Below are 27,124 nucleotides of genomic sequence, written 5' to 3'. Positions count from 1 at the left end.
GGCCTGTGCGGGAACGTGCCGTGTATGCTTCCAAAGACGCATGACAAAACCTGAAGAAGGCGCCGTCAATGGATTTGTAGCATCAATCCTGAAGTCTGATCGCGAGTGCCATAAGAAGGCGCGCCGCGCACAGCACTCGGAAGCAAGCCATTCTACAACAACATCATCACCACGGCAAGAACCAGCTCGACGGACATTCACTTCGGCCCTCCTGCCTCATCTGCAACCCTCATCCCCTTCCACGAACCACAGCAAACATGCCTGGCGGAGAAGGATACAGCCGCTACGCCTGCGCGTACTGGGACTCTCATGGCTGCCGCAACTACGTCTGGCAGCAGGGCGATGCCTGTGGCACCTGCCAGGTACGTGCAGCCCTACCCTTGCCAAAGCCGCGCAGCTTCGCCTTTCCCTTACCCTTCCCGCAGCTACCTTCTCCTGCAGGCTGCGGTGATTTTTTGCAGAGAAGGGGGGGAAGTGACGGATGCTGATCAGGAAACAGTCCCTCGGTCGACCCTCCAAGCGCTAGAGCGACCAATGTGCAGCGCCTGTCTCTCGCGGGGATCCGATACGACATGTTGGATGACAGCACGCGGGATTTTCGTCGACGGGGGACTCAAAGGCAAGGCTGGATCTTAGAAAGGGGTGAAAAAACTGGGAAGTGGACGCGGATGCATGGGTAGAGCATAGACAACAAAGACCCTCAATGTAACACTTTCCACCAAACCTCATGCCCCCGAACAAGTGTTGACTTCTCATTATGACAAGATTCAACGGATGTTAAAAATCACAAGCAGGTCGAATTGTTTGGGAATTGACTTTGCAGAGTGTCATTGCTATATACTAATACCTGTCAAAGACATTACGTTCCGTCTAAATATTACCGACAATCATCATGATACATGCATGTGGTATCTCAAGGAGTGGGTGTTCATGTCATCAGTTTCAATAGTAAAGAGAAAATCAAAACGGAAAAAACATGGGCGTACCCGTTCATCAGACATGTGTGTGCACCATTCTCCATCTATGTATAAAGAGAAAAGGGGAAATAAAAGATCAAGAGTCGCAGAAACCCGCCAGGGATCCCTGGGGCTCCTCCCACAAGCGCGGTGTGGCATGCTGCGCGAGGTCTCCTCTACCACGTGAACAGCATCAGATTCGGGTTCAGGGCGATGGGAAGGAGCAGGTGTGCGGCAACGATGGTAGACAGGGGCCAAATGGCGACGAAGGTGTTGACCTGGTAGAGCGGCGGGAAGAAGTAGGAGCCGCAGACCATGAGGGCGATGCAGGCGATGCAGAAGATGAAGGTGTACTTGAAGCGCTTGAGCACACGCGGAATCTCCTCGAAGAAAGAGATGTTCTCGGCTTCCTTGGCCGTCGCGCCCCACGACATGTCAATGGAAAACATGTGGCAGAGAATGGCTTGCGAGACGTGCAACGACAGGCCGCCCAGGAAGCAAGTGAGAAGCGGCACCCATTTGAAGCATTCGACCCACGCCGAAAGGAGCGGCTTTTCCTCAGTACGGTAGCGGAGAATTCCAAGCGCGATGTTGCCGAGGGCATTGAAAACGACGACAATGCCAAAGTAGATCTCGAACGAAGACGTGTAGTAATGGTCGTAGTAACCGTTAAACCAGCCAATGATGAAGTAGTTGAGCAAAGTCAGGATCCAGGCAGAGCCAATGGCGTAGTAGGTGCCAATGTACGCCATAATGGTAAGCTTCGAAGGCAGCGGCATGCTAGACATGATGAACCTGCGGAAGAGCTTGGTAAACGGTCCGCGGATGGGCCAATAGCGGAGAGGATGGAAGATCAGCTCGCTGCAGCCGTACGCATACTTCTCCCAGCGAGCCAATTCATCATAGACCGTAAGAGACACGCCTTCCTTGTAGCCGTCACCCTTGTACGCGCCGAGGCGAATGGTGTAGCCTTCAGTCTGCAAGCGCAGAGCCATATCGAAATCCTCGGACACAGTCGCCTCGCTCCAGTACTTTTCGCGGTGGTCGTCTTTGCAATCGTAAGCGATGTTCTGGACGGCAGACCAGCGCAGCCAAGCGTTATGGCCAACAAAGGGTGCAACGTCACCGCAAGCGACCGAGAAGCGAATCTGCGTGTAGATCAGATTGGTGAAGTAGGTGATGGCGCGCTCGAAGAAGCTGTCGGTAACGTTCATGACACCCGAAGAGTACTGGATGATGCCGACCTGAGGAGACTGGTCCATTTCGCTGACAGCTTCGAGGAAGCAATCCTTGGGGACACGGGTATCAGAGTCGATCAGCAGGATGTAGTCACCGACGCGGATGTTGCCATCGGCCCAAGTGCGACCTTCGTCTTCGGCGACAACCTCGGCAAGGGCATTGCGGTAGGCGGCAGCTTCGTCGTCCTGAGTCCAGGCATCCGAGCGGTGCAGAGGGACCAGCTTCTCCTCGACACGGTTGGAAACCCAAAGGGCATAGTTCATGTTGGAAGCCTTCTTGAACTTTCCGCGGCGCAAGAAGACCTCTTCGCCCTCAGCAGGCTTGGGGTTGTGCTTGGGACGAGCGACCCAGCCAATGCTATGCTCATCATAGAATTCTTGACGTTCGCGAGCCTCTTCCTCTGGAAGCAACTGCATGCCATCGTCGTTGACGAAGATGTTGGCAGTGCCGCCCTGCATCTCGTAAGTGGAGATGGCGGCTTTGATGGAGCGAATGGTGGGCTCAATGACCGAATGAAGGCCTTCCTTGTAGACGGGGCACTGGATAGTCACATGGGGAAGAACACCAGTGTCGCGGTTCAACCGGCGAGGGGCAATCCCAGAGTAGTACTTGCTGTTTTCGTTAACCTGGCCGATGGGTCCAATTATCTGCGCGATGTTGCCGACAAGAGCCTGGAAGAAGAACTGCAGGTGGGTCAGTTGGAGCTATGGATGCGGGATGCGTGGCAAGCACTTACCAGAGACAGCCATGCCTGTGGAATCACCACGGCGGCGAAAGCGAGGCGGATGTAGTTGCCGTCGACCTGCAGCTGGACGGCGATTTCGCGCCAGCCAGAGCCAATGGCAGCGCAGGTGACGATCATGGTGCATGCCGTGATCAGGGCTTGGACCAAGACGGTCCTGCGGGGCTTTTCCTCAGCCGCCTCGGGGTCCTCGACCTCGTAGACGTCGTACGAGGCCTCTTTCTTCTCGTCGTCGCCGTCTTCACCCTCCTGCCATATCATGTCCATGAGGGCAGCCTCGATGTTCTTGATGCGCTCGAGCAGCTTTTTCGGCTGGTCTTCCCAAACGACAAGAATCCCGCGATCGGCAATGAAGGCAGCGAACTGGTGCTTCTGGCAACGCGGCAGGAACGACATGTCGGGAAGCACCTGCACTCGCAGGCCCTTCTGGATCTCGACGTACGGCAGGTTGTTGTTGTGGAGCAAGATCTTGATGACGCGGGTGTTGACAGTCATGGCAACCTATGGCACCCATGTCAGGACGACTTCGAGCAAGATGAGCTGCGGCAAACTTACGCGAACATTGAGCTGCTCGATAGCCTTCAGGAACCCATTCGGCTCTTCTGCCAGCTCTGCAGGACAGCATGCGTACGAGCCTCGGGCCTTCTTCAAGACAACACCCTCCTCATACTCGCCGGCGCACCACAGTTTCTCCTCCTGCTGGGAGTGGAGCCAGTTGACCATGACATCGCACTTGATCTCGCTCAGCTGGTCCATGCCCGAGTTTCGGTAGAGAGAGTTCGGACGGGATCCATAGGGAGAGGAGCCGCTCGAGCCTGCAATGTAAGCAGGTCGAGGCGAATCGAGCGGCGGCAAGCTGTCAGGCCGTGGCTCGACTGGCTTCTCAGTCGTGACTTCCGCCTTCTTTTTGTCTTCGCCCTTGCGAGGGGCAAAGTACGATTTGAGACCCATGACGAACCAGCGAAAGGCGGCAGGGTCACAGACCAAGTGGCAGTAGGCAGGGATATGAGGATGCTTGCTACACACAGAGCAAGGGTCTGGGAACGAGAGAGGGAGCCAGGGCTCAGAGCCTACGGCTGATTGTGCGAAAAGCGAAAGACGGAGGGTGAAGCAGCCGGAATGCTGGGAGACGGCACGATGATATATTGGAGCTCGGAAAAGGATTGCTGCCAAGGTGGTAGGGCAGACGGCGGTGGACATGCGAGATAGCGTCCAGTGGGCGGCTCATTGCCACGACAAGCGGGAGTGACCGGCATGCTGGGAGGGTCGGAGTGGGCTAGGCACGGTGCGAGGGAGGTTTCCTCGCGCAGCTTGGCCGGAAAGAGGAAGTGTGGCACATGGAGACGGGTGCTCGGGGGCCATGGCCCATGGGCATGATTTGCAGCATGGTGTGGGTGCGTCTGGCCCACGCTATCGGCGGCCCCCAACAACCTTGTGCAAAACCTAAAACGCCAGGCAGCTTGCGGACATGGCCGGCCGTATCTGCACGATAGCCAATCCTTGCGAGCGAGGGCTGGGTTCTGGAAATGTCGCACTGCCGAATCGATAGAAGCTGCACCGCTGCTGCTCGAGCTGGACCCGTCGGCGACGCAGCTGTGGGACTCTGATCTCGCCGGGCGATGCAGGGCTGGTGAAGGCAGAGGCGGCGGCGCGGATTTCAGTCAGGCGGATGCAATATTGCGGCGGGGTCAGGACGGGTCAGGACTCGGGGGGTCGAGCAGCAGGCATCAGGGCATGTTCTTCGGCAGCGCCATGTCGCAGGCAGAGTGGCCACGGAGCTTGGTGGTGATGAGGCGACTGGCTGGGGGCTCGCGCTGGAGCGGCATGGCTGCTATTCTTAGGGATGCAGGCCGTGTCGTTATCACGGCGAAAAGCGGCTAATGGTGGTTGTAAGCGATGCCCTGGCAGGCGAGCCAGTGGCGGGCCAATGGCGGGCGGGCAGGGCACACACGACCCCTGGGCGAACCATGCAGGCCGTCGACGGCGCGGCTTCGCCAACGGCGCGCAGCCTCTGGCGCAGCCTCTGGCGCAGTGCGGAACCCAGGCCGTTGCATTGTTTCGAAGATGGTCCGTCGCGGTTCCCTCACACCGTTGCACCGACGAGAGCAGCCTGGATCCTGGTTGGTTGCGATGCTGCGGATGGCTTGGCGTGTACTGCGGGGTCGTGCCTTGGATCTCTTGATGGTACTGTGTACGGGTGCGTCGTTGGGTTTGTGGCTCCCGGCGGGGGACAGGGTGGCACGGCCTCGGTAGTGTTTTCTGGCAGCAGCAGTGGCAGAGAATGGCAGAGGCAGTGGGGGCGCTGGAGCCGGCAGGGGCGGATACGAGCGGCGACTCGAAGCGGGCAGGCGCCGCATGCACCCGCGGAGGCTACGACCATGCCCGATCACACCAGACGACCTTCGCAGCTCCTCCGTGCCTCCCACTTTCCGCCGAGTCAGTCGAGTGCAGAGACGCGCCCAGATGCTGCCAGACAGGGCAGACATGGTGCCAGCGACACGTCTGCTCGCGATTGCCGCTACGGCTGCAGCCGCCTCACTGCAGATCCAGCCTTGACTATCTGGGCCGCGATCGCCCTTTTCAGCCTCACTGCTACCCGTTCGAGACCACCGACATCCATCTTGGTCCATCTCGGTCCATCTTGGTCTGCACGCCGGAATGTGGCTGCCTGAAGCCACGCGAACGCGCTTTCTTCAACTCAAATACACTCGATAAGGACCCACAGCGCTGGGTGCTGCACGCGCTTGAGTACAATGAGTACAAGCTTCTGCTGTGCATGGGCGCGCACGCGTCTCTGGCTCCGATATGGCCATGTCGCACTGTGGCACTCCCGACGGAGCCAAGTCCTATGTCCTGATCAGTAGTACGGGAGCTGATGAGCTGGTCAGAATAGCGGCAGCAGGGCGCGGCATTTTGGGCGGCTCGACGTACTTGAGCCCCGCTGCAACCGGCCATGAGGCGCTGGAGACGGGAGAGGAATGGAAGATGGTTGGGGCTGGGCCTGTGGCGCAACAACGACGTCATGCTCACCCCCCGCCCCACTCGCATCCCACCTGGGCACCTGGGGAAGCACTGTGGCACAACAACGAGCAATCTTTTTTGCACCGCCTTCAGCCATCTTTCAGCTCTACCGTGTGCTTTCCTCTATTAGCGTCTCAACATTTCCTGATTGGGAACTTATGACTACTCATGATTAGGCCGTCGTTTAAGCTGTAGGCAGCAGGGCTGCGCCACTCCCACGCTACTATTTAACCTCCTCAAACCCTTTTGGATTTCTCACTCCTCTTCAATCCTCTGCTGCCAAAGCAGCCACCACACCCCTGTCTTCCCTCCATGGCGTTCCACGAGCACATTTGCGGTTTCTACTACACCACCCATCGAGCCGACGCCGCTCCCTGGGAGAACAGCCAGAGACACTACCTTCCACAGGTCGGCCTCAAGTCCCACACGACCATTCTCTCCAAGACCTCTCGTACTCTTCTTACACAGACCTTCACCAACCCCGACCAGGCAAAGGCCATCAGGAATGTGCGCTACACATTCCCGCTCTACGACGGCGTTTCCGTCGTGGCCTTCACCTGCCGCGTAGCCGGTCGGCTCATCAAAGGCCAAGTCAAGGAAAAAGAGAAGGCCAGGCAAGACTTCCGCCAGGCTGCCGAGCGGGGCCAGGTTGCCGGTCTGCTGGAGCAGCTGCCCGACGCCGCCGATGTCTTCACCACAACAGTGGCCAACATCCCCCCGGCCGCAACCATCGTCGCCGAAATCACCTATCTTGGTGAACTAAAACACGACGCAGAAGTCGATGGCATCCGCTTTACCATCCCTACCGCCATCGCCCCTCGCTATGGCCAATACCCCGGCGAGCTGCTTGCCAACCCACAGGCCCACGCCAGCTCCGGCATGGAAATTGTCATTGATGCAGTCTCCGACGACGGCTCGCCCATCCAGCAGCTGCGATCGCCAACTCACCCCATCGCCGTTTCACTGGGTACGACGTCGATGGCTCCCGACGCAGAGCCCACCACAACGAAGGCATCTGCAACCCTCAGCCTCGGCACCGCAGAGCTCGACAAAGACTTCATCATTCAGCTGGTTGCCAAGGACACGGGTAACCCCACCGCAATCCTTGAGACACATCCGCGTATCCCCCAGCAGCGCGCTCTCATGGCAACCCTGGTGCCCAAGTTCTCGCTGCCGTCAATTAGGCCGGAAATTGTCTTCATCTGCGATCGCAGCGGTAGCATGGGAGACGGACGCAAGATACCCACCGCCATCCAGGCTCTCAAGCTCTTCTTGAAGAGTTTGCCTGTCGGCGTGAAGTTCAACATCTGCTCCTTTGGCAGTGATTACACCTTCCTCTGGCCGAAAAGTAAATCTTACAGCCAGGATTCCCTCGAGGAAGCCATCAAGCATGTCGAGAGTTTCAGTGACGACTACGGCGGCACCGAGATCTTCGCACCGCTAAAGGCCACCTTCGAGAATCGTCACAAGGACATGGAGCTCGAGGTCATGCTTCTCACCGACGGCGATGTCTGGGGTCACGAGGACATCTTCCAATATTTGAACCAACAGATCCACGACAAGAACGAGTCGGCCCGTGTCTTCACCCTGGGCGTGGGACTTTATGCAAGCTCCGCGCTCGTTGAAGGCATCGCAAGAGCAGGCAACGGCTTCTCCCAAGCGGTTGGCGAAAACGAAAAGATGGACAAGAAGATTGTGCGCATGTTGAAGGGCGCGCTCTCTCCGCATATCACCGACTACAGCTTGGAGGTCAAATATGCAGACGAGAAACATCGTGATACTGACGATGGGTTCGAGCTTGTCGAAAAGGTTACCGATAGTCTCCGTATCCACCTCGACTTGCGGGATACCGAATCCCCGACCAAACCGGAGACGGTAAGCATCCCCCGGCTGTGAGCGACCTCTCTTATATCCCGTTCTAACCCTCTCATAGGCACAAAAGGATCCAACATCATTGTTCAACCCCTCGGTAGACCTTGATGCGCCGGAACCCCACAAGACGTCCAGCGATGGCCAACATCGCTACGCTCACCTTCCTCCGCTTGACTCGCCGGCTATTCTTCAAGCACCTTCGCGGATACCCGCACTCTTTCCCTTCAACCGCAGTACCATCTATCTACTCCTATCACCAAACTCACCCGGAGCCAACCGTACGCCGAACTCAGTCATTCTCCGCGGCACCTCGTCTCACGGGCCACTTGAGCTTGAGATACCCGTGACAGTCGTTTCGGAGAACGATGGAAAAGGCGAGACGGTCCACCAACTCGCCGCTCGAAAGGCAGTCAGCGAACTCGAGGAGGGGCGCGGCTGGCTTTCGGAGGCCGTCGATGCCACTGGCTCCAAGCTGAAAGAGAAGATGCAGGGCCGCTGGGATGAGTTGGTCGAGCGCGAAGCCGTGCGCTTGGGCGTCGAGTTCCAAGTTGGCGGGAAATGGTGCTCCTTCGTCGCGCTGGAGCAAGATCACGAGAAGCAAGACGCAGAACTGAGCCGGGACTGGGAATACTTGGATGTCGAGCCAAACCCCGCCACATCCTCCGGTATTGTAGACTACCAGCAAAGTCTCATGATGCTTCATCCGGAAAAGGTAGTTCCTCCCCCCATGCACATGTTAGCCACACAGAACCGTCGTGTTGCCCTTGCCCCTAAGTACTATAGTGGCCGTGGTGGCCGCGGTGGCCTCGGTGGCCGCGGTGGCCGCGGTGGTTCGGCTCTGGGGAAGCGCCTCAGGTGCATTCAACAGGCCGCACCAGCCACGAAACAGCCATCTGCCGTCTCCACCGCGAACCCTGCCGGTGCGCAGACGGCGGGACCAGGAAGCAGCAACGTAAATACAATCGCCCTCCATTGTCCTAGTTTTTCCCCTCGAAGTTCCCGATTTTCTGACGCTAACTTGCCTTTTTTACTAGTCCAACTCTGGTTCCGACCTTGGTCTCTCCTTTTCACCAAGCGGCGACACCCTCCAAAACTTCGACTTTGACACATTCTTGCAAACCGATGCGCGATTCTCGCTGCCGCCACCAGATCATGCTTCCTCATCGTCGGGAGTTCCTCCCCTTACTCTCCGCGCCGGCGGCCCTCCTGGCGGCGTTGTGGCCAGCGCCGCCTTCATGCCTGACGAACAGCTTGAGGAACAGGAGATGGTGATTCAGCACATCCAGCACTCCCCCAGCGTGAAGAAGAAGAAGAAGGTGGCGGTGAATGCGGCGCTGGTGGGAGAGCCTGCACCCGTGGAGTTCGAAGTAGTGACGCCGGACGTGGGTGAGGACGAAGACGGGCAGCTGAAAGGGGCGAAGGCGCACGACGACGCGTCGCCTCTCGAGTGCATCATCGCGCTGCAGACGTTCGAGGGATCGTGGGCGTTGGATCAGCGGCTGGTCGACGCCGTGGGCGGTCTGCCCGGTGTGGATGGCGTCGCGGGCGTGTCGAGGGAACTGGGGTGCGCCGGAGTCGAGTCCAGCGTGATTGACAAGGTGGTGGCGACGGTGTTGGCGGTCGCGTTCTTGAGGCTGAAGGTGGCCGAGGAGGAGGAGACGTGGGAGTTGGTCGTTGAGAAGGCGGAGGAGTGGCTCAAGGAGTGCGAGGGCGTTGATGGCGAGAAGATTGGGGCTATGAAGGAGAAGGCGGAGGCGCTCTTGATGGGGAAGCAGGGATGAGGTGTTGAGTGGGTGGGATGCGAATTTGCTAGCTGGCAGGCGTTCGGACGGTCCAGACACTGAAATGGGGGGGAGAAAAAAAAATAATGCGGAAGCCGATGAAAGGAATCATCGGCGGGCTTCTCCGTGACTTACTCAAAATATTCGTTATATCATAACTTTGTATTCGTCAGTCAAAAGTAACACTAATGTCACGCCGTGGCAGGGCCGGGCTACTATACTACATCATCATCCTTTCATTCAAACCGTCCCCTCGAAATCCTCAGTATACCCACGGAGACTCTGCCGGTTGCGGGCCGCGGCAGCCCGGGCGGCATGGAAACGCGTTGGAATTCTCGGTGACTCTCATTGTGCCGCAGAACCTGCCCTGCGCCTTGGTGCAGAGGATCCTACGTGTCTTTTTCTTGTGGCCGCACGAGTAGCGGGTGACGACTTGCAGGCACATTGTCGATGAGCGAGTGCACGTAGTCTTGCTCGATCTGCAAGGCTCTGCAGAGGAAGGAGTAGTAGTAGCTTTCGTGATACAATTTTTCAGCAGTGGGTATTCCAAAAAAGAATTTAAAAAGTGGTTTATCATGGTCTCCGGTTGTGTTTTTTTCTTTTCTTGTCACGCCAACTACGTAGTCTGTGATGTCAACCTTTGAAAAGAAAAATATCATGTGGAGGGAAAGGGAAGTGTGATTAGTGAATGAGTGCATGTTGTTGCTTTTTTCCCCCGTTTGTCTCGTGGCGCGCAATCTAGATCTCACGCCACGTCTTGGTAGAGTCAGCAGGGCGTCGATGATGAGGTCATTTTCGTGAGCCTTCATACGGATGAGCAGCAGATGTCCGTCCGAGTGAAATATACCGGTGCGTGAGCGCGGGGCTTTAGACGCGGAGACGTCGGCGGTAGACTGGGCAGAGGCTCCCCGGGTAATCTGATACGGTGCTCTGCACCCATAGACGCAAAACGACTCGCAACCTCCGCTCTAGGTCAAGCACGATGGGCTTGCAAGCTGCTTGTGTGGTCCGCTCAGGATCTTCGTTCGAGGGTGGCTGACGTTCTCCGTGTGACAACACAATATGGCCACTGATTGATGGCCCTGCCAGATGTTCCAGCGGCGTATTGCTTTGTCTGACCTTTATATCTCTTCCAGCATGCTTTTTATACACTGGAACATGTGTCGGGTACTCATGACGAGTAGGCGTTACATCAACGCCGAGTCGAAGCACATTGATGACGGGGTGTGAGATACCACCGAGCCCTATGTTTGTGTGTATTTCTACGGGCTTGAAAGTTGTATTTGCATTGAGACACCTATGTTTACAACGTTGCGTAATCCTCGGAGCCCATCCGTTTGCGTGACAAGCTCGGTCATCCGGATGCCCCCGAGGTGGCCTACAAAGCTATGCTGAAAGTAGTCTGCGTGGTCCATGAAGTTATTTACATGATAATGACAAAAGAAAAAGCTTATTTAGAGGACATGTCTCCGCAAAATTCATGGGAAAAACTGGTATTGCTATCAAAACCACTTACCACCAGGTCCTGCCAAGTCGCGAACGATAAGATAGTGCAACAACTCAGGAGCGGATCGGGCATCACAGAGCCTTTGATGACTGGGCCTCCTGAGCGCAGAAGGCACTCTAAATCCTTTTGTTAATCCATTGACTTGGCCATCATGCTACATGCTCGATGTACCGGGTGCCAAAGCGACCATTCTTGTTTTCTCTTTGACATGCATTGACAACACAGCAATCCCCGAACAACCCATAAGCTACAAAGGTTCAGAAACAGGCCACACGACTGCGGAGCTTTCGGTATAGTACTACTATAATTGCTGGAGCAATGTAATACTCAATACCGCACATAAACAACCAGAAGCTGCAGGGCGATAGTGAAGCACAGCAATAGCCAGGCCCAAAGCAAGAAGAGAGCCCCATTCACACATCGAAGTTGACCGAAACTCAAGGCCTCCTCATACAGATACCTTTCTCTGACTCAGATCTCATTGGCCATGCCCGACTACAAGAGTACCAGCGGCAAAGTCAACGAGCAGACCGGGGACACCAAGAACTGCAGATGCTCGCAGAAGGTCATTCGTTGGAACGGGTGCTTGCACTTCGAGATCAGGCCCGTTGTTAAATGTGCCAATAGCACGCATAAGAAGGGGCCTAAGGTCAATTACTCGGTCTTGTCTGGAGCATGCCCTAAGCAAGAATGCCAGGATGTTTATGAAGATCAAGGTGGCCGTTTTAACAGTCAGGAAGGCATGTAACGAAAATGGGCTGCCAAGGAGTCAGGATTGAGTCCGAGTTTTTCTGGATGAACAACTGACTCCAGACTGCTTTTTCTTTAAGTGTTTGATACCAATGATAGCTGCTTTTGCCGATGAATATTCAAGTTTACAGGGGCCGAGGGTTTCCAATTGACGGTGACGCACAACGATTGGTGGAATAATTGTATCCTTGTCATAGAGCGAGTTGCGGCGCCAGATTGGAGTAATACTGATGTTAGGAAGAAGCCGCGAGTCGACTAAAAGTAATCTCTTCATGCCTTCATCCAGTCCGGTCGTGTTCGGATAACATATGGTGTCATTTGCGCATAAACATCACGGCAAGAGGGGCAAATTTTTGGCGGAGGAGGCAAAAACACGACATGCTTTTTGTTGCTAACCAAAGATGATGTAGAACTGCTACGAAGACGATCAAGTCAAGTCAAGAAAGGTGAGTGAAGATAAAGCGGTAGAAGAGGTAGTAAAAAAGTTTGAAAAAAAAATGAAGAAAAAGATATACCAGAGTAACATTCATTCCGTCATCGAGAAGGCGAAGAGAAGAAATCCAAACACGCTGAAAACGGCAAGGCTAAGAAAAAAAGAGGACAAAAAAAAAGAAACGACAGCGCTAAGAAAAAGGAGAGCCATACTCCACGCTAGGGTATCATACAAACTTTTGCAAAGAGACAACAAGAAAAAGAAACACGAATAACAAGAGCTCCGTACAATCTAGTGTCATGAGGGGTCGAGATTAAAAAGCAAATAGCAAGACAAGCTGGGGAAGAAAAGAAGTGGCAAAAGCCGGAGCCGGACCCACACATGCCCCTCTTATCGAACCATTTTCAGGCGCGTAGGAGCAGCGTTGGGCAGCAAGAACCGACCGTAGGAGCCTGAACCACGCGGAGCCAGCTCGAGTCGAGGGACGAGGAACCGAAGGGGTGACGATAGCAGCGCGCACAGACTCGGCGGCGTTGAAAAGGCCATTGGAAGCCGGATGCATGCGGGGCGCTTCGTATCGCTCTCACTTGGCGAGCGCGGCGACGGCGGTGGTCGCTTTTCCCTCGTGCAGCCAGCCCTCGGCGCGCTGGCAGCTGGAACACTTCTCGCCGACGCGCTCGTAGAACTCGGCGACGCCGGTGCAGAAGCCGCGGCGGGCGCGGATGGGCTCGCACATCTCGAGGCGCTTGCTGCCGTAGTGGCGGCAAGCGTGGATCTGCTCGTACTCTTTGCACATTGTCGAGAGACTCGTTGTGGTGTTGTTGTGCTGACCCGGGCGCGGGGGGTTGTGGTTGAGCGATTGGAGCTGGCGAGAGAGGCGCTGGCGGGGTATAGGCCGCGTCTGAGGCTTCGTCGAGGCCGCGTCTGTTGACTCAGAGCGGGGTCTGGCCGTCGATCGAGAGCACGCTTCTCAGGAGGTTCGTGGCACGCGGAACAGCAGCGTCTTGCACTTGGCGGGAACGTGACGGAGCAGGAGGATTGGGGCTGCAGAGTAGGCTGGGGCTTGTCGTCGACGCTGGCTCTTTATGCGGTTGGGGTCGGAGCGAGCAGTGTGTCACACAGTGGCAGCCTGTCGATCTCTCCGCTGAACGGGCTGTGCTGGTGTTGAGTCCTGCTGAAAGCACTGTCAGTGGGGTCCGTTTGGCTGCAGAAGAGGGGCTCGTCGAATCGGGCGTACCAGGCAGCAAGGGTCCAGAACGAGGCTTGACGGGTTCCCGTTGGCGGAAGGCGCGGAGTAATCGCTGCGCTTATGGGTGTTGTCAGGGAAGCGTTTGGGCTCGACCCGCGAAAGCCGTGTCAGGTGGGAGAGATCCGGGGAAGGCTGGCTGCTGCTGCTGCGCTCATCACAAAGGGCCCGCGAGAGCGGGCAGCAGCAGCGGACGCGGGCTTTATGGGACGCGGCGGTGGTCCATGTCTCCCGGTGCGTTTGTTTTTTGATGAGTTGAGGCCTGGCCTTGCGGCACGAGCGCTGGAAGGCATCCGCGTCGGACCGTTGACGGTCGATCATCCGCTGGCGGATCAGCATTGGCTAGTCGGCCGGGTCCTGCAAGCCTGCCGTTTGCCAATTCCTGAAGAAGCGGAGACGTCTTCCCGGGCCGTTGGAGACAGCTGTTTGCAGGCTTCCGCAACCCTGGAAACCCCATCCACGGGTCACGCGCACCGCAAAACCCGCCAGCATCCCAACAGGAAAAGAAATGGAAGGGAAGACGCACGAGCTCCGCCGCGGGATTTGATCACCACAGAATAATTAAGCAGACAACAGTCGCTTGCGCCGCCAGGACCCGGCAACACAACATCGAGGGCGCATTCAAGACAGTGCGAAACAGTGCGATTGGTGGCGGCCCTGCTCCGTGTCTCAGGCCGTCCTCTGCTCCTAAGAATATCTCAAACGCAGGAAGGTTTACGCACCGCAATTTTGGGTGTCGCGATGCGAGTGTGCACTGTCCCATTGGGCGTGTCGCCAACAACCCACTGACCATCTCGCCCCTTTGCACACGGCCGTACCAAAATGAAAACAACACCCCCCGTTCTCCCATAATCTTAATTTTTTTTCCCCGGCCACTCACAGCTTGGACACCAGCTTCCCCGTGTTCGACCCGTCGAACAGCTTCATCCACGTCTTCGGGATCTCATCGAACCGAGTGGCGACCACCGTCTCGCCCTCGTCGCTGATCTTGATCCGGCCCTCTTTGGCCGCGTTTGCGATCTCGGTGATGGTGCCCTTTGCCTTTCCCTGCTGGACCCAATCAAACACGATGAAGCCCCTCAGTTGGAGCCTCATGGAGATGACTTCGAACCAGTTGTTCAGCTGGGGACCCGAGGTGCTGTTGTAGCCGGAGATGGCTCCGCATAGGGCAACACGGCCTTCCCGCGCCATGCGGGACAGCACAAGGTCGAGAATCTTACCACCGACGTTGTCGAAGTACACGTTCGCGTAATTGGGCGTCGCGTCAATGAGGTCCTGCTTGAACGTAGGAGCCTTGTAGTTGAGACAGAGGTCGGCACCAAGGCTCTTTACCCACTCGCATTTGGATTCGCTGCCCGCGATGCCAATGACGGTCTTGCAGCCAATGAGCTTTTTCGCAATCTACACATATTGGTGAGCCCCACGTGGTTTCCACAGAGTTATTGGCCGTCCTTACCTGTACAACCATGCTTCCCGTAGCACCAGCCGCACCGCTGACGACAAGAACGTCGTCCGGTTTTGCCTCCGCAATGATCTTCGTTCCGTAGTATGCCGTCAGGCCAGTCAAGCCAAGCGCGCCAAGGTAGTGGGTCGGCGAGACGCCAGGGATGTCTTGAAGAGGCTGGAGGCCGGCAGCATCCTGGACGACGTACTCGGACCAACCCGCCGCATATGTTTGCACAAGTGCACCCTTGGCCAACGACGAGGACTTGGAATCGACGACCTCGGCGATGGCGCCGGCGCGCATGGTGTCGCCAGCCTGGACGGGAGGCACATAGAGGCGGTCGGGAGACTTGTGGGGCGAAATCCAGCCGCGCTGGGCGGGGTCGTTGGAGAGGAACTTGGTGCGGAGGAGGACTTGTCCATCCTTAACGGGTGGCAGGTCGACCGTCTTGATAGAAAAGGTGGCATTGGGGCCGTCGAGGACAGGCTCGCCGACGATGGTGCGGTTGAGCACCCATTGGCGAGTCTGAGTGGGCAGAGACATGTTGGCAGACTGGTATATTGGACGTGAGGGTATAATTGATTGGATGTCGGGAGGCGGTGATGGAGGGGTAGCTGAGCGTCGTGGATGCGGGAGTGCACTTAAAGCATCTCCTCAGGCGTCATGAACCGTGCCTCGGTCGCCACTTATATGGAGTCGGACTGGTAGATGCATCCATGTGCTTACCAACCATGGTAGGCTAGCTGTGAACAACGCAGACCTCAGCCAACCGACGTGTAGAGCATTGCATTAGGCCTCGGCGCCGAGGGCAAGAAGGGAATAGGTGCAGCTGACGAATTGGAGCGGCTCGAGCCAGAGCGGAAGTATAATCGCAGGGAGAGAAGGTTGGAGGGGCAATTGAGCCGGGGGGGTGACGTTGTAGGGGTGTTGTCAAGAGAAGGCGGAGTGGGCGACTCTGGTTCGACAGCTAGCTCCGTCGCAGCAGGGACCACAGTCTGAGCACGACTCGTGTGCCGAGGTAGTTTCCCGGATAGAAGCCAACCCACCAGTATCCCTATACTGAGCCGTGCGGCTCTTGAGCAAGTCGTGCGTAATATGGTAGGCAGCGGTTGCCAAAAGAAGAAGAAGAAGAAGCGTAGCTTCCTCATTGGAGTTCTGAACATGGAGGCTGCAGCAGCTGCCCACTGGTGCTCGCGGCTCGGCTAAGCTTGCTTCCCGGAGCCTTGTCTTCCCCACCGCATCGAAGCAGCGGCCACACGCCGGTCTCATTGCTGGTCATTTAGAGGTGAACATCTATCAAGAGTCTGATACTGTCGCCAAGAGAACGAGACCAAGACGCAAGAAAGAGCAGGAGTACGGGGCAGCTGGAAGAAACCGACACATGATATAATCCGGAAAATCCATTTTTATCTCCATTGAAGAGCGTCGGCATTGGCTCAAACGCCGGCAACTATATAAATTCCCCTGGAGAGGGAGTGGCGACGTCATAGTAGGATGCGCCATAGGTGGACGTGTAAAGTTGTTGCCGGTGGACGGACTCAGTAAAGTGGTAACAGCGTCCAGAGCAGTACGTACCAACTGCTGCCGTGCAAGTTCAAATGTCTTTTCTCGGGTCGCGCAGCAGAGTCTCGCCTGGACGCGGGGGAGCAACGATTCGATATGTAAGGAAGGCCTTGCATCTTGACCGGTTGATCTCACTGCTTGTGACCGGAACGCTCGTTCGGTGTACCAGGCGCACTGCTTGGCGACAAGCACCCATCAAGGCATCCGAAGCAGTCACTCTCCAGTTAAGAACACTGTTAGCCTCATTCGCTCGTGGTGTTGGCAGCACTTTTGATATCGAAAGTAAAATGTGGTGTTCTTGAGCACTTCTAACACCGATAAAAACCCTGAGCTGATGTGAGAGCTGTTTCGGTTCCATGGCCTGCATATCACACGTGTTCATCAAAGAGGAGCACCGTTGGTCGTCAGCTTCATGCGGAATACATGACAGCATTTAACAGTGACACATGCTGGTTTGTTCAGCCGCGGGGTGATTGAAGGAACACACATGTTCAAGGGCGTGTGTTCTCGGCCGGGCCCGCAGATTGTGCGACGCAGCCGTGAACACTGTCAAGTCAAGTTCGAGAAGCAGACGGTTCTTCCGCTGTCATACAGAGCCAGAAACGGCCGAGGCGACAGGTGAGATGCGGAAGATGTGATATACCGTGTAGCTCCAGCCGCTTGTAGCCGCACGGCCAGGCGTCGGAGAGAACAGGCCCGTCAGCGACCGAACTCGCGGCGGAAGCGAGCCAACAGGGTAATCCGAGTGCGGCTCGAGATAGCTGGGGCGAAGTCGTGGAGGGGCGCGATTGCTTGCAGCAGGCGGGCGCGGGCTCTTGCAAGCAACATGTGACGCTTGCACAGAAGCTGCAGAGGTCCCACGTTCCACGCATGGACTGGCGGCTGGGACCACGGACGGGCGATCGATGCGTGGGTGCGGAGGATGCGAGCGATGTCGCAAGCTGGCGAGAATCGAGCGCCAAAAGCGGGTCGGCGCGGCGGGCTGGGGGCAGAGAAGCGCCAGTCGCTTCCAGCCTGCTTCCTCAGGCGCGACACGTCAACCGTGCCCTACCCTCATCCCCGCCACCGGCACACTCACGCACTGGTCCCCCACGCCACGACGCCGCCTGCCGCCTGCCTGACTTGCGCCGTTGACGGTGCCGTGATGGTGCAGCGCCGGTTGCGCAGCCGTCGCTGTCTCGCTGTCTCGCTGTCTCTGCCCCGCGGTCGCCGGCCCGCCAGCAGCACCGCGCCGCGCCCCAATGACGGCGCCCGGGCTGCCAGCCGTGCATATGCCCGTAGCTCTGTACGAGCCAGACTGCAGCAGCGGACAATCTCCCGCAGCACTCACGCCGCTCACTCATCGTCGTGCGCGCCCTCAATGGCAGCAGATAGAGGCTGGCCGACGTGGCTCCAGTGGTCCCCGGCCACCTCTGATTGCTCAACCTCTGCCACACGCAGCAGGCACGAGGGCCCGGCGGCTGCGCGCATCCTGCCGTGCACCACCGCTTCCCCACACTCGCTGAGGCCGCACGCCTATGAGGCCATGGTCCTGCTCTCACCACTCCAATGCCTCTGACCTCGTCTGCACCGATCAATTCCTCGTTGCTTCCTGTTCGCCGCTGCGCCGGCGACAAGCCCTGCACTCGAGCCACGATATCCCCGCTACGCGCCTCGCCGTCCCTGATGCGCCGATCTGGCGCTCCCTGTCCGTAGCCACTAAAAATCCCATCGCCGCTCGACCAGCTCCACCCGCTCGCCTCAATGCCCCACGGGCCCTAGACGAGCAATCCCTTATATCCGCCATGGGTAAAACCCTCTTCGGCTCCCTGATGGAGACTGTGACTTGTGACGATCTAAGACGCTGTCTCGCCAGAGTCCTACGACGAATGGGAGGATCCCTACTCGCATCCCCATTCCCATTACCCTCCCGCTCCTCCGCCTCCGCCCGCGCACGAGAGCCCCTGGGGCGCTCCGCCGCCGCGCCGCTATTCCTTCCAGATGGCCGAGCCTCCGCGGGCAATGGTCCGCATACCCATGAGCCAAGTCTCGTTCTCGCCATGGCGGAATCCGGCCACAAGCGTGCAGCAATATTATGGCCATGGGGTGCAGCACCATGCATTGACCGGGCAAGCTCCAGACAGCTACCAGTGGGCTGAGGAAGACGACGACGACGACGAGGACTATGACGAGGACGATGACGATTATCCGAACGAATGTGCGTGCCTTCCGTGACTTGCATTCGCGCCAAGCTTTCCCGCTAACCTCGCGTCATGATGCATCAGATGCAAGTAGCAGAATCCGCGCCACGCCCGCCGCCGGCGACTCCAGCTCCTCGGGCCACTCCGCTGACCATTGCTCTTGCATCGCTCAACAGGATGAATACTACGATCACGAAGGTAGGCCGCCCGCGGCGCCCGAGGCTCCCGAGCCCCCTGCACCAGCCAGCGGGCCGCCGCCCATGGTCATCGACGTTCCGCCACCTCCGCCGCCTCCGCCGGCAGTCCCTGGAGACGACGGCGGCGTGTTCATCGTTCCTCCTCCTCCTCCTCCGCCTCCGCCTATGCTTGGCGACGGCCTCATCCCGCCTCCACCGCCACCCGTGCCCGTCCCTCCGCCGGGTGATGATGCATCTGTAACGGTAGCTCCCACATCCCCTACGCTCAGCGTCAAGAGCGTGCATTTTCCAGATGACTTACGAGATCCAAAGACCGGTGGTGCCATGCCGGTGAGGAGCAACAGGCACAGGTTGCTTCCGCCTGGAGTGCAGATGAAGATGGTGACTCCCCAGCCGCAGAAGAGGCTGCATGAGGGTCCGACGAAGAAGGAGAAGCTGGAGTTGGACAGGAAAAAGCGAGAGGAGCAGGCTCAGAAGCGCAAAGAAAAGGAAGAGGCGCTGGCGCGAGAGAAGGCCAAGCAGAAGGAGGTGGCGAATAGGAAAAAGGAGAGGGAGGCTGAGCTGAAGAAGAAGAAGGCCGAAGCTATTGCCAAGAGGAGAGAAGAGGAGAAGAAGAGATTAGAGGCGCGGGTCAAGATGACCAAGAAAGGTAAGAAGGGTAAACAGGACGACCAAAAGGCTGATGATGCGCCGAAAGAAGAGGATCCTGTTATAGTAGTGGACGTCGGAGGTGATGGCGAAGTCGACGATGCAGACGTCGTCGTCGTTGATGTGGGGGCCAGTCCCGACCCCCCTGCCGATGCGGAGCCAACCAGCGCTGAGGCCCCAGCGCCACCAGAACCCGAGGCTCCAAGTGTCCCAGAGGAGCCGGAGAGTGGCTCGGTTGATGCTGAGCCCGGCCAAAGTGATGACGCTGCCCCCGCTGCTGACCCTGAGCCTCCAAATCCACCTGGTGAGTGTAAAGCCCCACGCGATGACGCCCGTGTAGACGACAGTGTAATTTTATTTGATCATCTCCGCACTATCTTCTACTATTGGCTACTGACTATATGTTATTAATAGAAGATCCAGCTCCGGATGGAGAAGCCGAGGCAGGACTTCCAGAGACTGCAGAGCCACCGGAGAATTCTGGTAAGCAGATCACATCAACAGTTTTTCCCACATCGTCCCTCCCATGAGAACTCTCTTGAGCCCGCACTCAAGACTGCTCTGTGCGCTGATTACGCTGCGCATCATAGAAGGTCAGGCCCCCGACGGGGAGCCAAGTGATTCTGCACCAGAAGCATCAGATCCGCCGCCTCCAAATGACGACCAGACGGGTGGTGATGACAGCTCTACACCGCCGGCTGCCCCTGAGCCTTTAACCGAATCCACACAAGCAGCTGCTGAGGGCGAAGGAAGTTCGGAGCAAGCAACTGATGCCGAAGGTCCAACTGAAAATGGAGATAATGGCGCCGAACCCGAACCCACAGCAGCGCCAGAACCTCCAGAGAATCAAGGTACTCACTGAACCCACGCCCAACAGACACTACAGTGCCGCTGCCATTTTTGTTCTAATTACCTTAACAATCGCGTTTTGTTTTGACTTTCCACCGCTTACGCTCTCCATTTTCAAAAGATTCGAGCGCCAACGACGACGCGAACGAGACTTCTCCAGCGGCACCCGATGATCCACCAGTGGCCGAAGGTGACGGCGATCAGGGCGGAGCAGGTGCAGAATCAGACCCTCCAGCTGGAGATCCTAGTTCTGTAGAGCCGAATGTGAGTACGCGGCGTACCTTTCAGAAATATTAACGTAGGCTGATTCGTCAATTTTTGAAAGGAAAATGAGGCGTCAGATAATCCAGCAGATACCGCTAATTCGGAACCGCCCCCTGCCGGCCCCGAGCCGCCACAAACTGAAGAAAGTGCCGTACCCGCTGATTCCACTGAAGATCAAAATACAGGAGACTCGGGTCCAGATGACAAGCCAGTTGAGGTAGAGGAAACATCCCCGCCGGCGGCCGATTCGCCTACAGACTCGCCTGTTGATGAGAGCAATGCGGGCCAAGCCGAAGAGACCGCAGATTCAAGCCCGCCGGCGGAAGTGAGTGAACCCGGTCCATCATCGGAGGACGACAGCGCACCATCAGCCGCCCCCGATCCGCCAGAAGATGGAGGCAAACCAGAAACTGGGAATGATGACGACGGTTTCGAGCCAGTGGAACCTGAAGGAGCTGCCTCGGATCATGTTCCGGCTTCTTCTGAAGAGGCAGAGTCACCGCAGGAGGGTGATGCACCGGACGGGGCCACCGAGGACAGTCCGAGCGCGAAGGAAGAGGCTGAGGGGTCTGGCGAGGCAGAAGCAGATCCGGCAACCGCAAATGCTGCAGAAAACGAAGGACCCGGTGAAGAATCACCGGAGCCAAGCGGCGATGCACCCACTGCGGAAGTCGAAAGTGGTGGTGATGGTGCTGATGGTGGAAACGAGGAAAACCAGCAAACGGAGTCTAGCAGTGACGCACCCCCTGAGACGTCAGACCCACTAGAGAGCACTGAGGAGCATCCGGCCGCTACTGTCACCGCTGATGATACCAAGGGCGATGACAGTAGTAGCGAGGAAAAGCAGGCCCCCCCTGAAGCGGACCCAAGTGACCCTGCGACTGACCCAAAGACGGATTCCGATGCCTCGAAGCCCGCTGAGACCACTGAGGAGGAGGCCGCACCAACGGAACCCGCCCCGAGTAATGACCCTCAGCCCGAATCTGCACAAGAAGGCGACTCGCAGCCTCCAGCGGCTCCAGACGGCGGCGACGTTGAGCCCGAGGCCACACCTGAGGGTGAAGCCGGCGATGACGCTCAAGCATCCTCCCCCGATGCGCAGACTGGTGAGTCTGAAGGGGGCAGTGAAGCAGTCGAGTCTCCTGGTGATCAGCCCGCTGACGCCGCCCCGGCGTCTGAGGAGCCGGGAAATGGTGACGGGGAGGATGAGCCGCAGAATGAACCCACTCAGGATGAAGCAGCTGAAGGTTCCGAAACGCAAGAAAATTCTGGATCTTGTGACGGCTCGAATGGCGAGACAGATCAGGCGGATGGCAAGGGTGGCGAGGTACCACAGGATCTACCGAAGTCGGAATCTGCCGAAGAGCCTGGTCCAAGCCAGGAGACTTCGAATCCGGAGGATCCTGACAAGGAGGGTGAAGCACAGGGAAATTCTGAGCAAGAGGCTGCTACACAGGAGACCACCGAGCCCGAGAAAGAAACTCCCGCTGAGGAGAGTCCGAAAGACGAGTCTCCGGAAGATGAAGGGCCAAAGGATCAGGGCTCGGAAGACGTCACGCCTGACCAACCTGTTGAAAGTTCATCCGCAGGCGATGGCGATGCTCAGGAGCCTAATACACCTGATTCTGTGGGTGGCGAAAAGGAAACAAAGACAGAAGATATGGCCGAGTCGCCAGACCCACCAACAGAGCCCGAGAAAATCGAGGAGGCTCCGGTGGAGGAATACACGGACTCTGATCGACGCATCGCGGCAGAGGTGATGGATGACGAAAAGAAAGCGAAGGAAGCGAAAGAGCGCGAAGAAGCAGAAGCGGCCGAAGCAGCAGCAGCAGCGGCTAAAGCATTGGAGGACGCGGCTGCGGAGGAGAAGCGAAAAGAAGAGGAGGCCGCGAAGCAGGCAGATGAATCTTCCCCACCTGATTCTTCGGAGCAAGTGCCGAGCCCAGATGATGCCTCCGTGAAGCCAGAAGAGGACGAGAAAGGCGAGGATGCGACGCCGCCGAGTGATAGTCCTGCTGCCCCAGAGCAAAATTCCACAGATGAGGCTCAGCCTGGAGAAGGAATTTCTGATGAAACTCCGGCTATAGCGCCAGATGGCGATCCTAAAGACGATCCGGACATGAATGGTGGCTCTGTCGAAGCGCCAACTGAGGAACCAGAGCAGCTGGAAGGCCAATCTGAGGAAAGCCAAGCAGCAGCCGATCAACCTGAGCAAATTCAGACAGAGGAGAGCAGCGCTGAGCCGAGCAAGGCAGAAGAATCTCAGCTCGAAAAGGCCGATTCAAAAGCTTCCAAAGAGCAAGAATCAGACAGCGGAGCCGAGACTAAGGCTGAGCCCTCTGCTGAAGACAAAAAGGATGGTGAAGGCGTCGAGGATCCTCCAAATGGCGAAGCCACGCAAGGTGAAATTACGGAAAGCGGAGCTACTGACGGTTCGAGCTCGGCAGACCCAACGCCTACTGATTCTGGAGAGCCTCTTGCGCCAAGCAATGCAGATAATGTGGACCCGGCATCTGATAACGGGCCGCAAGATCCACCTACTGAGGAAAGCAGTGGCGATCCGCCCAGCGCTGATGACAAGTCGTCTAACACACCATCTGAGGATGAATCCAGCGAAAATAACGAGAAGAACGCTGAAGGCAAAGACTCACTGCCCGCCCCTGCGGAACCCAGCGGAGCTTCAGAAGATGACGGAAAGCCTGCTGAAAGCAGCGAGCCGGCATCAGAGACCACCCCAGAGGCCGAAGTCGACGGTCCTGATCCGTCTGAAGATGCCCAGAAGGACGCAGAGAGCAGCGAAGCGCCAGCGGAAGGTGAGACCGCACCAGACCCCGAGACAAGCGCAACAACCGAGGAGCCCAGCAATCCGCCCGATCCCGAAGGCTCAACCGAGAGCGCCCCGGCCGCCCAAGGCAGCGGTGACGGCGGCGATGACAACAACGCAGAAGCTCAGCCGGCTGAAGTCACGCCCGAAGATGGACAGGCTGCCGAGCAACCCGCTGAGGTCCCCGCTGATGCCCCCGCTGAGGCCCCCGCTGAGGAATCGACCGACGTCCCAGCTGATTCCAGCATCGAGCCGACGCAGGACACCACCGCGGATTCGAGCGCTGCCCCACCGACGGAAGACACGCAGCCCACCGAAGCAGCATCGGAACCGCAGCAAGCAGTTCTCGAAGTCAGCAAGGAGGAGGAGGAGGAGGAGGAGCCCGTGCGTCGCGAGGAGGCGGCCGCGGACGCGGACGCGGATGCTGCGGAGGGCCTGGAAGAGAAGGCCAATGACGATTCTGTGCCGACGGGTGGTGAGGAACAGCCGCCGCTGCCGCCGCCTCCGAGCGAGGCCCCTGTTCAGGAGGAGTGTCCGACCGGTGGTGAAGGTGCCCCGGCTGCTGCTGTCGAAGAGACCCCGACTGCTGCTGCTGCTGCTGCTGCTGCTGCTGCTGAGGAGGAGGTCCCCCCGGCTACTGGTGAAGAAGCCTCTGCCGCTACTGGTGAAGAAGCCTCTGCCGCTACTGGTGAAGAAGCCTCTGCCGCTACTGGTGAAGAAGCCTCTGCCGCTACTGAAGAGGCCCCGGCCGCTGTCGAGGAAACTCCAGACGCTGCCAAAGAAGCCCCTGCTGCAGTCGAAGAGACTTCAGCCGTGGCCGAAGAGACGCAGGCTGTTGACGAGGCTACAGCAGCTGCTGAAGAGGCCCCAGAAGCCGTTGACAAGACTCCATCTGCTGCTGAAGAGGCACCTGCTGCCGTTGAAGAGGCCCCCGCGGCTGTCGAGGAGACTCCGGCTTCTGGCGAGGAAAACCCAGCTGTTTTAGACGAAGCCCCGGCTGCTACCGAGGAGGTGCCCGCTGCTGTTGAGGAGGCCCCGGCTGCTACTGAGGAGGGGCCTGCTGCTGTTGAAGAGGCCCCGGCTCCTGCTGAGGAGGTGCCCGCTGCTCTCGAAGAGGCCCCTATTACTGATGAAGAAGCTCGGACTGCTTCCGAGGAGCCGTCGGCCCCCGTTGAAGAGTCTCAGGAACCGCAGGAGGCACCGGCAATTGAAGAAGAACCCAAGTCCGTTGTCGAGGAACAAGAGCCTTCAGAAGAGCCTGAATCGGTGGCCGAGGAGTTCCCTGCTATGGAAGCTCCCGGGACAATAATCGAGGCATCTACAGCTGAAGTGGATGCTGTCCCGGCGCTTGAGGCTTCGAGCCACAGGCGTCGCAGCTCCATTTCGTCTCCCAACGCTTATGTGCGCTCAAGACGGATGAGTGATGCCAGCGAGGGCATAGGATCTAGTGGAAAGGGCTCATCTAGCCAAGGTAAAGAGAAGCGCAGTTCTCACATTCAGGGCGAGGTCCGTGAACACAGGAGCAGGGAGCACAAGTTGAAGCGGTCATCCGCTACTGTCTCTGACCGGGACAAGGAGAGGAGGGATCGTAGAGCGTCCGCCCTCGTCGATGATACCGGCGAGGATACTGAGGCGAGGCGGGAAAGGCGTCGGAAAGAACGGCGCAGACGCGAACGCGAAAAGGAGAAGGAGCGTGAGGCGCAGGAGGAAGAAGAGCGTAGAAAGCGACACGAAGAGCACAAGGCTGCGCGAAAGGCCGAGGAAGAACGTCAAAAGCAGAAGGATGAGGAGCGAAGAAAGAGACGGCGCGCAGAGAAGGAGGCAGAGATTGCCCGTTTGGCGGTGGAAGAAGCGAAGAAGTTGGAAGAAGCAGAGGATGAAGCCCGCCGCCAACGTCGTAAGGAACGTCGACACAAGGAACGGCGACAGTCTACCATGGAAAGAGATGACCTGCCTGCTGAGGCTTTACCGTCGCCAACTATTGAGGCCAAGGAACTCCGCGGAGAGCTCCCACCGCCTGCTCCGCGCCGCCGCAACACTGAAGTCCACACTCGTGCCACCAGCCCTAAACGCCCCAGTACGGGAATCATGGGTCTTTTCAGCCGCTCCAACACGACGCCCGACAAATCCGGGGACAAGGATCGCCTCGTCCGACCCCGCGACAAAGGCAAAGGACGCGAGCGCGAGTCCGCCCACCGCTCTTCCCGCCGCACTCACGAGCAGCGGACGCCCAGCGAGGAAGAGCGGCATCGCCGCCGCAAAGCCGAACGCCGCCGCGCGGGAGAGTACCCGCCCACGCCTCCGCCCATAAGCGAGGAAGACCGCGGCCGATCGGATGACTTTTCGATTTCAAACGAGACGGGGACGGCCACGCCTCCCCCGTCGCAAGAGCCCATCCCCGACTCCTTGCCCTCTCCCGTCGACGAGTTGCCGGAGCGCAAGCTCGACGAGAGCATGTTCGAATGGATCCAGGCCGCGGAGGGGGCCGGCGGTGGTGGTGGAGACGTCAGCGTCGACGAGAGCAGGGCGGAGAGCAGCAACGCCGGCGTCATCGGCGGCGGCGGCGGTGGTGGTGGTGGAGAAGGAGGAGGAGGAGGAGGAGGAGGAGGAGGAGGAGGAGGAGAAGGCGCAAACAGCAACAGTGGCGGGTCGAGCGAGCGGAGGAAGAGACATTCTTCGCGTCGGCATTCGCACGCGGCTCATTCTTCGCCTCATCACCACCGCAGCAGCAGGCGAGAAAGCAGGCTGCAAGACTCGGCACCCGGCAGCTTTGAGGATCTACCACCGCCGCCGGCGCCGCCGACGTCGTCTAGGGCGGCAGCGGAGAGGACGGATAGCGATAGGACTCGGCGACATCATGGCGAGCGGGAGCGGGAGCGAGAGCGGGAACATCGGAGCGGCAGGACGAGAGAGGAGAAGGATAGGGATAGGCATAGAGATCGGGAGCGTGAGCGTGAGCGTGAGCGTGAGAGAAGGGCTACGGATGACGGCGAGAGACGCAGAAGGAGAGAAAGCGCGGCTATGGATCCTGCTGCCGCCGCGGCTTCCAGGGAGCGCAGGCGGGACGATCGAGACAGGGGCGGTGCCGAGCCGCGGGAACGGAGCGAGCGGCATCGGCAACATGGAAGCGGTAGCGGCGGCGGCGGCGGTAAGTCGTCTAGGGACAAGGACAAGGACAAGGATAGGTCGTCGAAGGATGGTTCGAGTAAAGGGGGTGGTGGCAGTGGTGGTGGTGGGTTGTTTGGGTCGTTGAGGAAGTTGGTGAAGACTTGATTGAGGTTTGTGTCATGACCTTTCCGTTTGTCTGTTTTTTTTTTCTGTATCGGTAATTTTTTTTCTTTCTTTTTTGGGTTCTTTTTATTAATGTCGTTGGCACTTTGTTTCTACTCCTCGCTGGTCACGCTGGTGGGGTTATGTTTATCTGTTTGGGAATGGATAGTTCTCCTTTTTTTTCCTTTTTTTTTTTTGGTTTACAGCATTTCGGCTACTTGTTTCGTGCTTCTGATCTGATCTAGATGGAGAACTGTGAAGATATGCATGGACAGGCGGATGCGTCTTGAGCGTAGCACGGTGGGATATTGTTTCAGTCGTGCATATGGGCGGCTTGG

General features: G+C 57.9%; 4 protein-coding genes across 4 annotated transcripts; 2 read left to right on the top strand and 2 right to left on the bottom strand.

The window, feature by feature from the left end:
• Positions 1-1,132: 1,132 nt before the first annotated feature.
• BKCO1_2200034 (glycosyltransferase family 2 protein) lies at positions 1,133-3,888 on the bottom strand (the record flags this gene model as incomplete). Its single annotated transcript, XM_020272831.1, has 3 exons — positions 1,133-2,878; positions 2,932-3,438; positions 3,493-3,888. 3 exons carry the CDS (start codon positions 3,886-3,888, stop codon positions 1,133-1,135), a joined length of 2,649 nt encoding a protein of 882 aa, XP_020130807.1.
• Positions 3,889-6,270: 2,382 nt separating this feature from the next.
• Positions 6,271-9,611, top strand: BKCO1_2200033 (von willebrand domain containing protein; the record flags this gene model as incomplete). Its single annotated transcript, XM_020272830.1, has 3 exons — positions 6,271-7,833; positions 7,892-8,782; positions 8,865-9,611. 3 exons carry the CDS (start codon positions 6,271-6,273, stop codon positions 9,609-9,611), a joined length of 3,201 nt encoding a protein of 1,066 aa, XP_020130809.1.
• A 4,812-nt stretch (positions 9,612-14,423) lies between these two features.
• Positions 14,424-15,534, bottom strand: BKCO1_2200032 (nad-binding protein; the record flags this gene model as incomplete). Its single annotated transcript, XM_020272829.1, has 2 exons — positions 14,424-14,948; positions 15,004-15,534. 2 exons carry the CDS (start codon positions 15,532-15,534, stop codon positions 14,424-14,426), a joined length of 1,056 nt encoding a protein of 351 aa, XP_020130808.1.
• Positions 15,535-18,534: 3,000 nt separating this feature from the next.
• On the top strand, positions 18,535-26,789 carry BKCO1_2200031 (protein scaf8-like; the record flags this gene model as incomplete). Its single annotated transcript, XM_020272828.1, has 6 exons — positions 18,535-18,751; positions 18,819-19,883; positions 19,994-20,062; positions 20,170-20,430; positions 20,550-20,692; positions 20,754-26,789. 6 exons carry the CDS (start codon positions 18,535-18,537, stop codon positions 26,787-26,789), a joined length of 7,791 nt encoding a protein of 2,596 aa, XP_020130811.1.
• Positions 26,790-27,124: the final 335 nt, after the last annotated feature.

Source organism: Diplodia corticola, assembly GCF_001883845.1.
Source record: "Diplodia corticola strain CBS 112549 chromosome Unknown scaffold22, whole genome shotgun sequence".
NCBI lineage: Eukaryota > Fungi > Ascomycota > Dothideomycetes > Botryosphaeriales > Botryosphaeriaceae > Diplodia > Diplodia corticola.
Note: the sequence above shows the minus strand (reverse complement) of the source record. Positions and strands in the feature narration are given on the sequence as shown.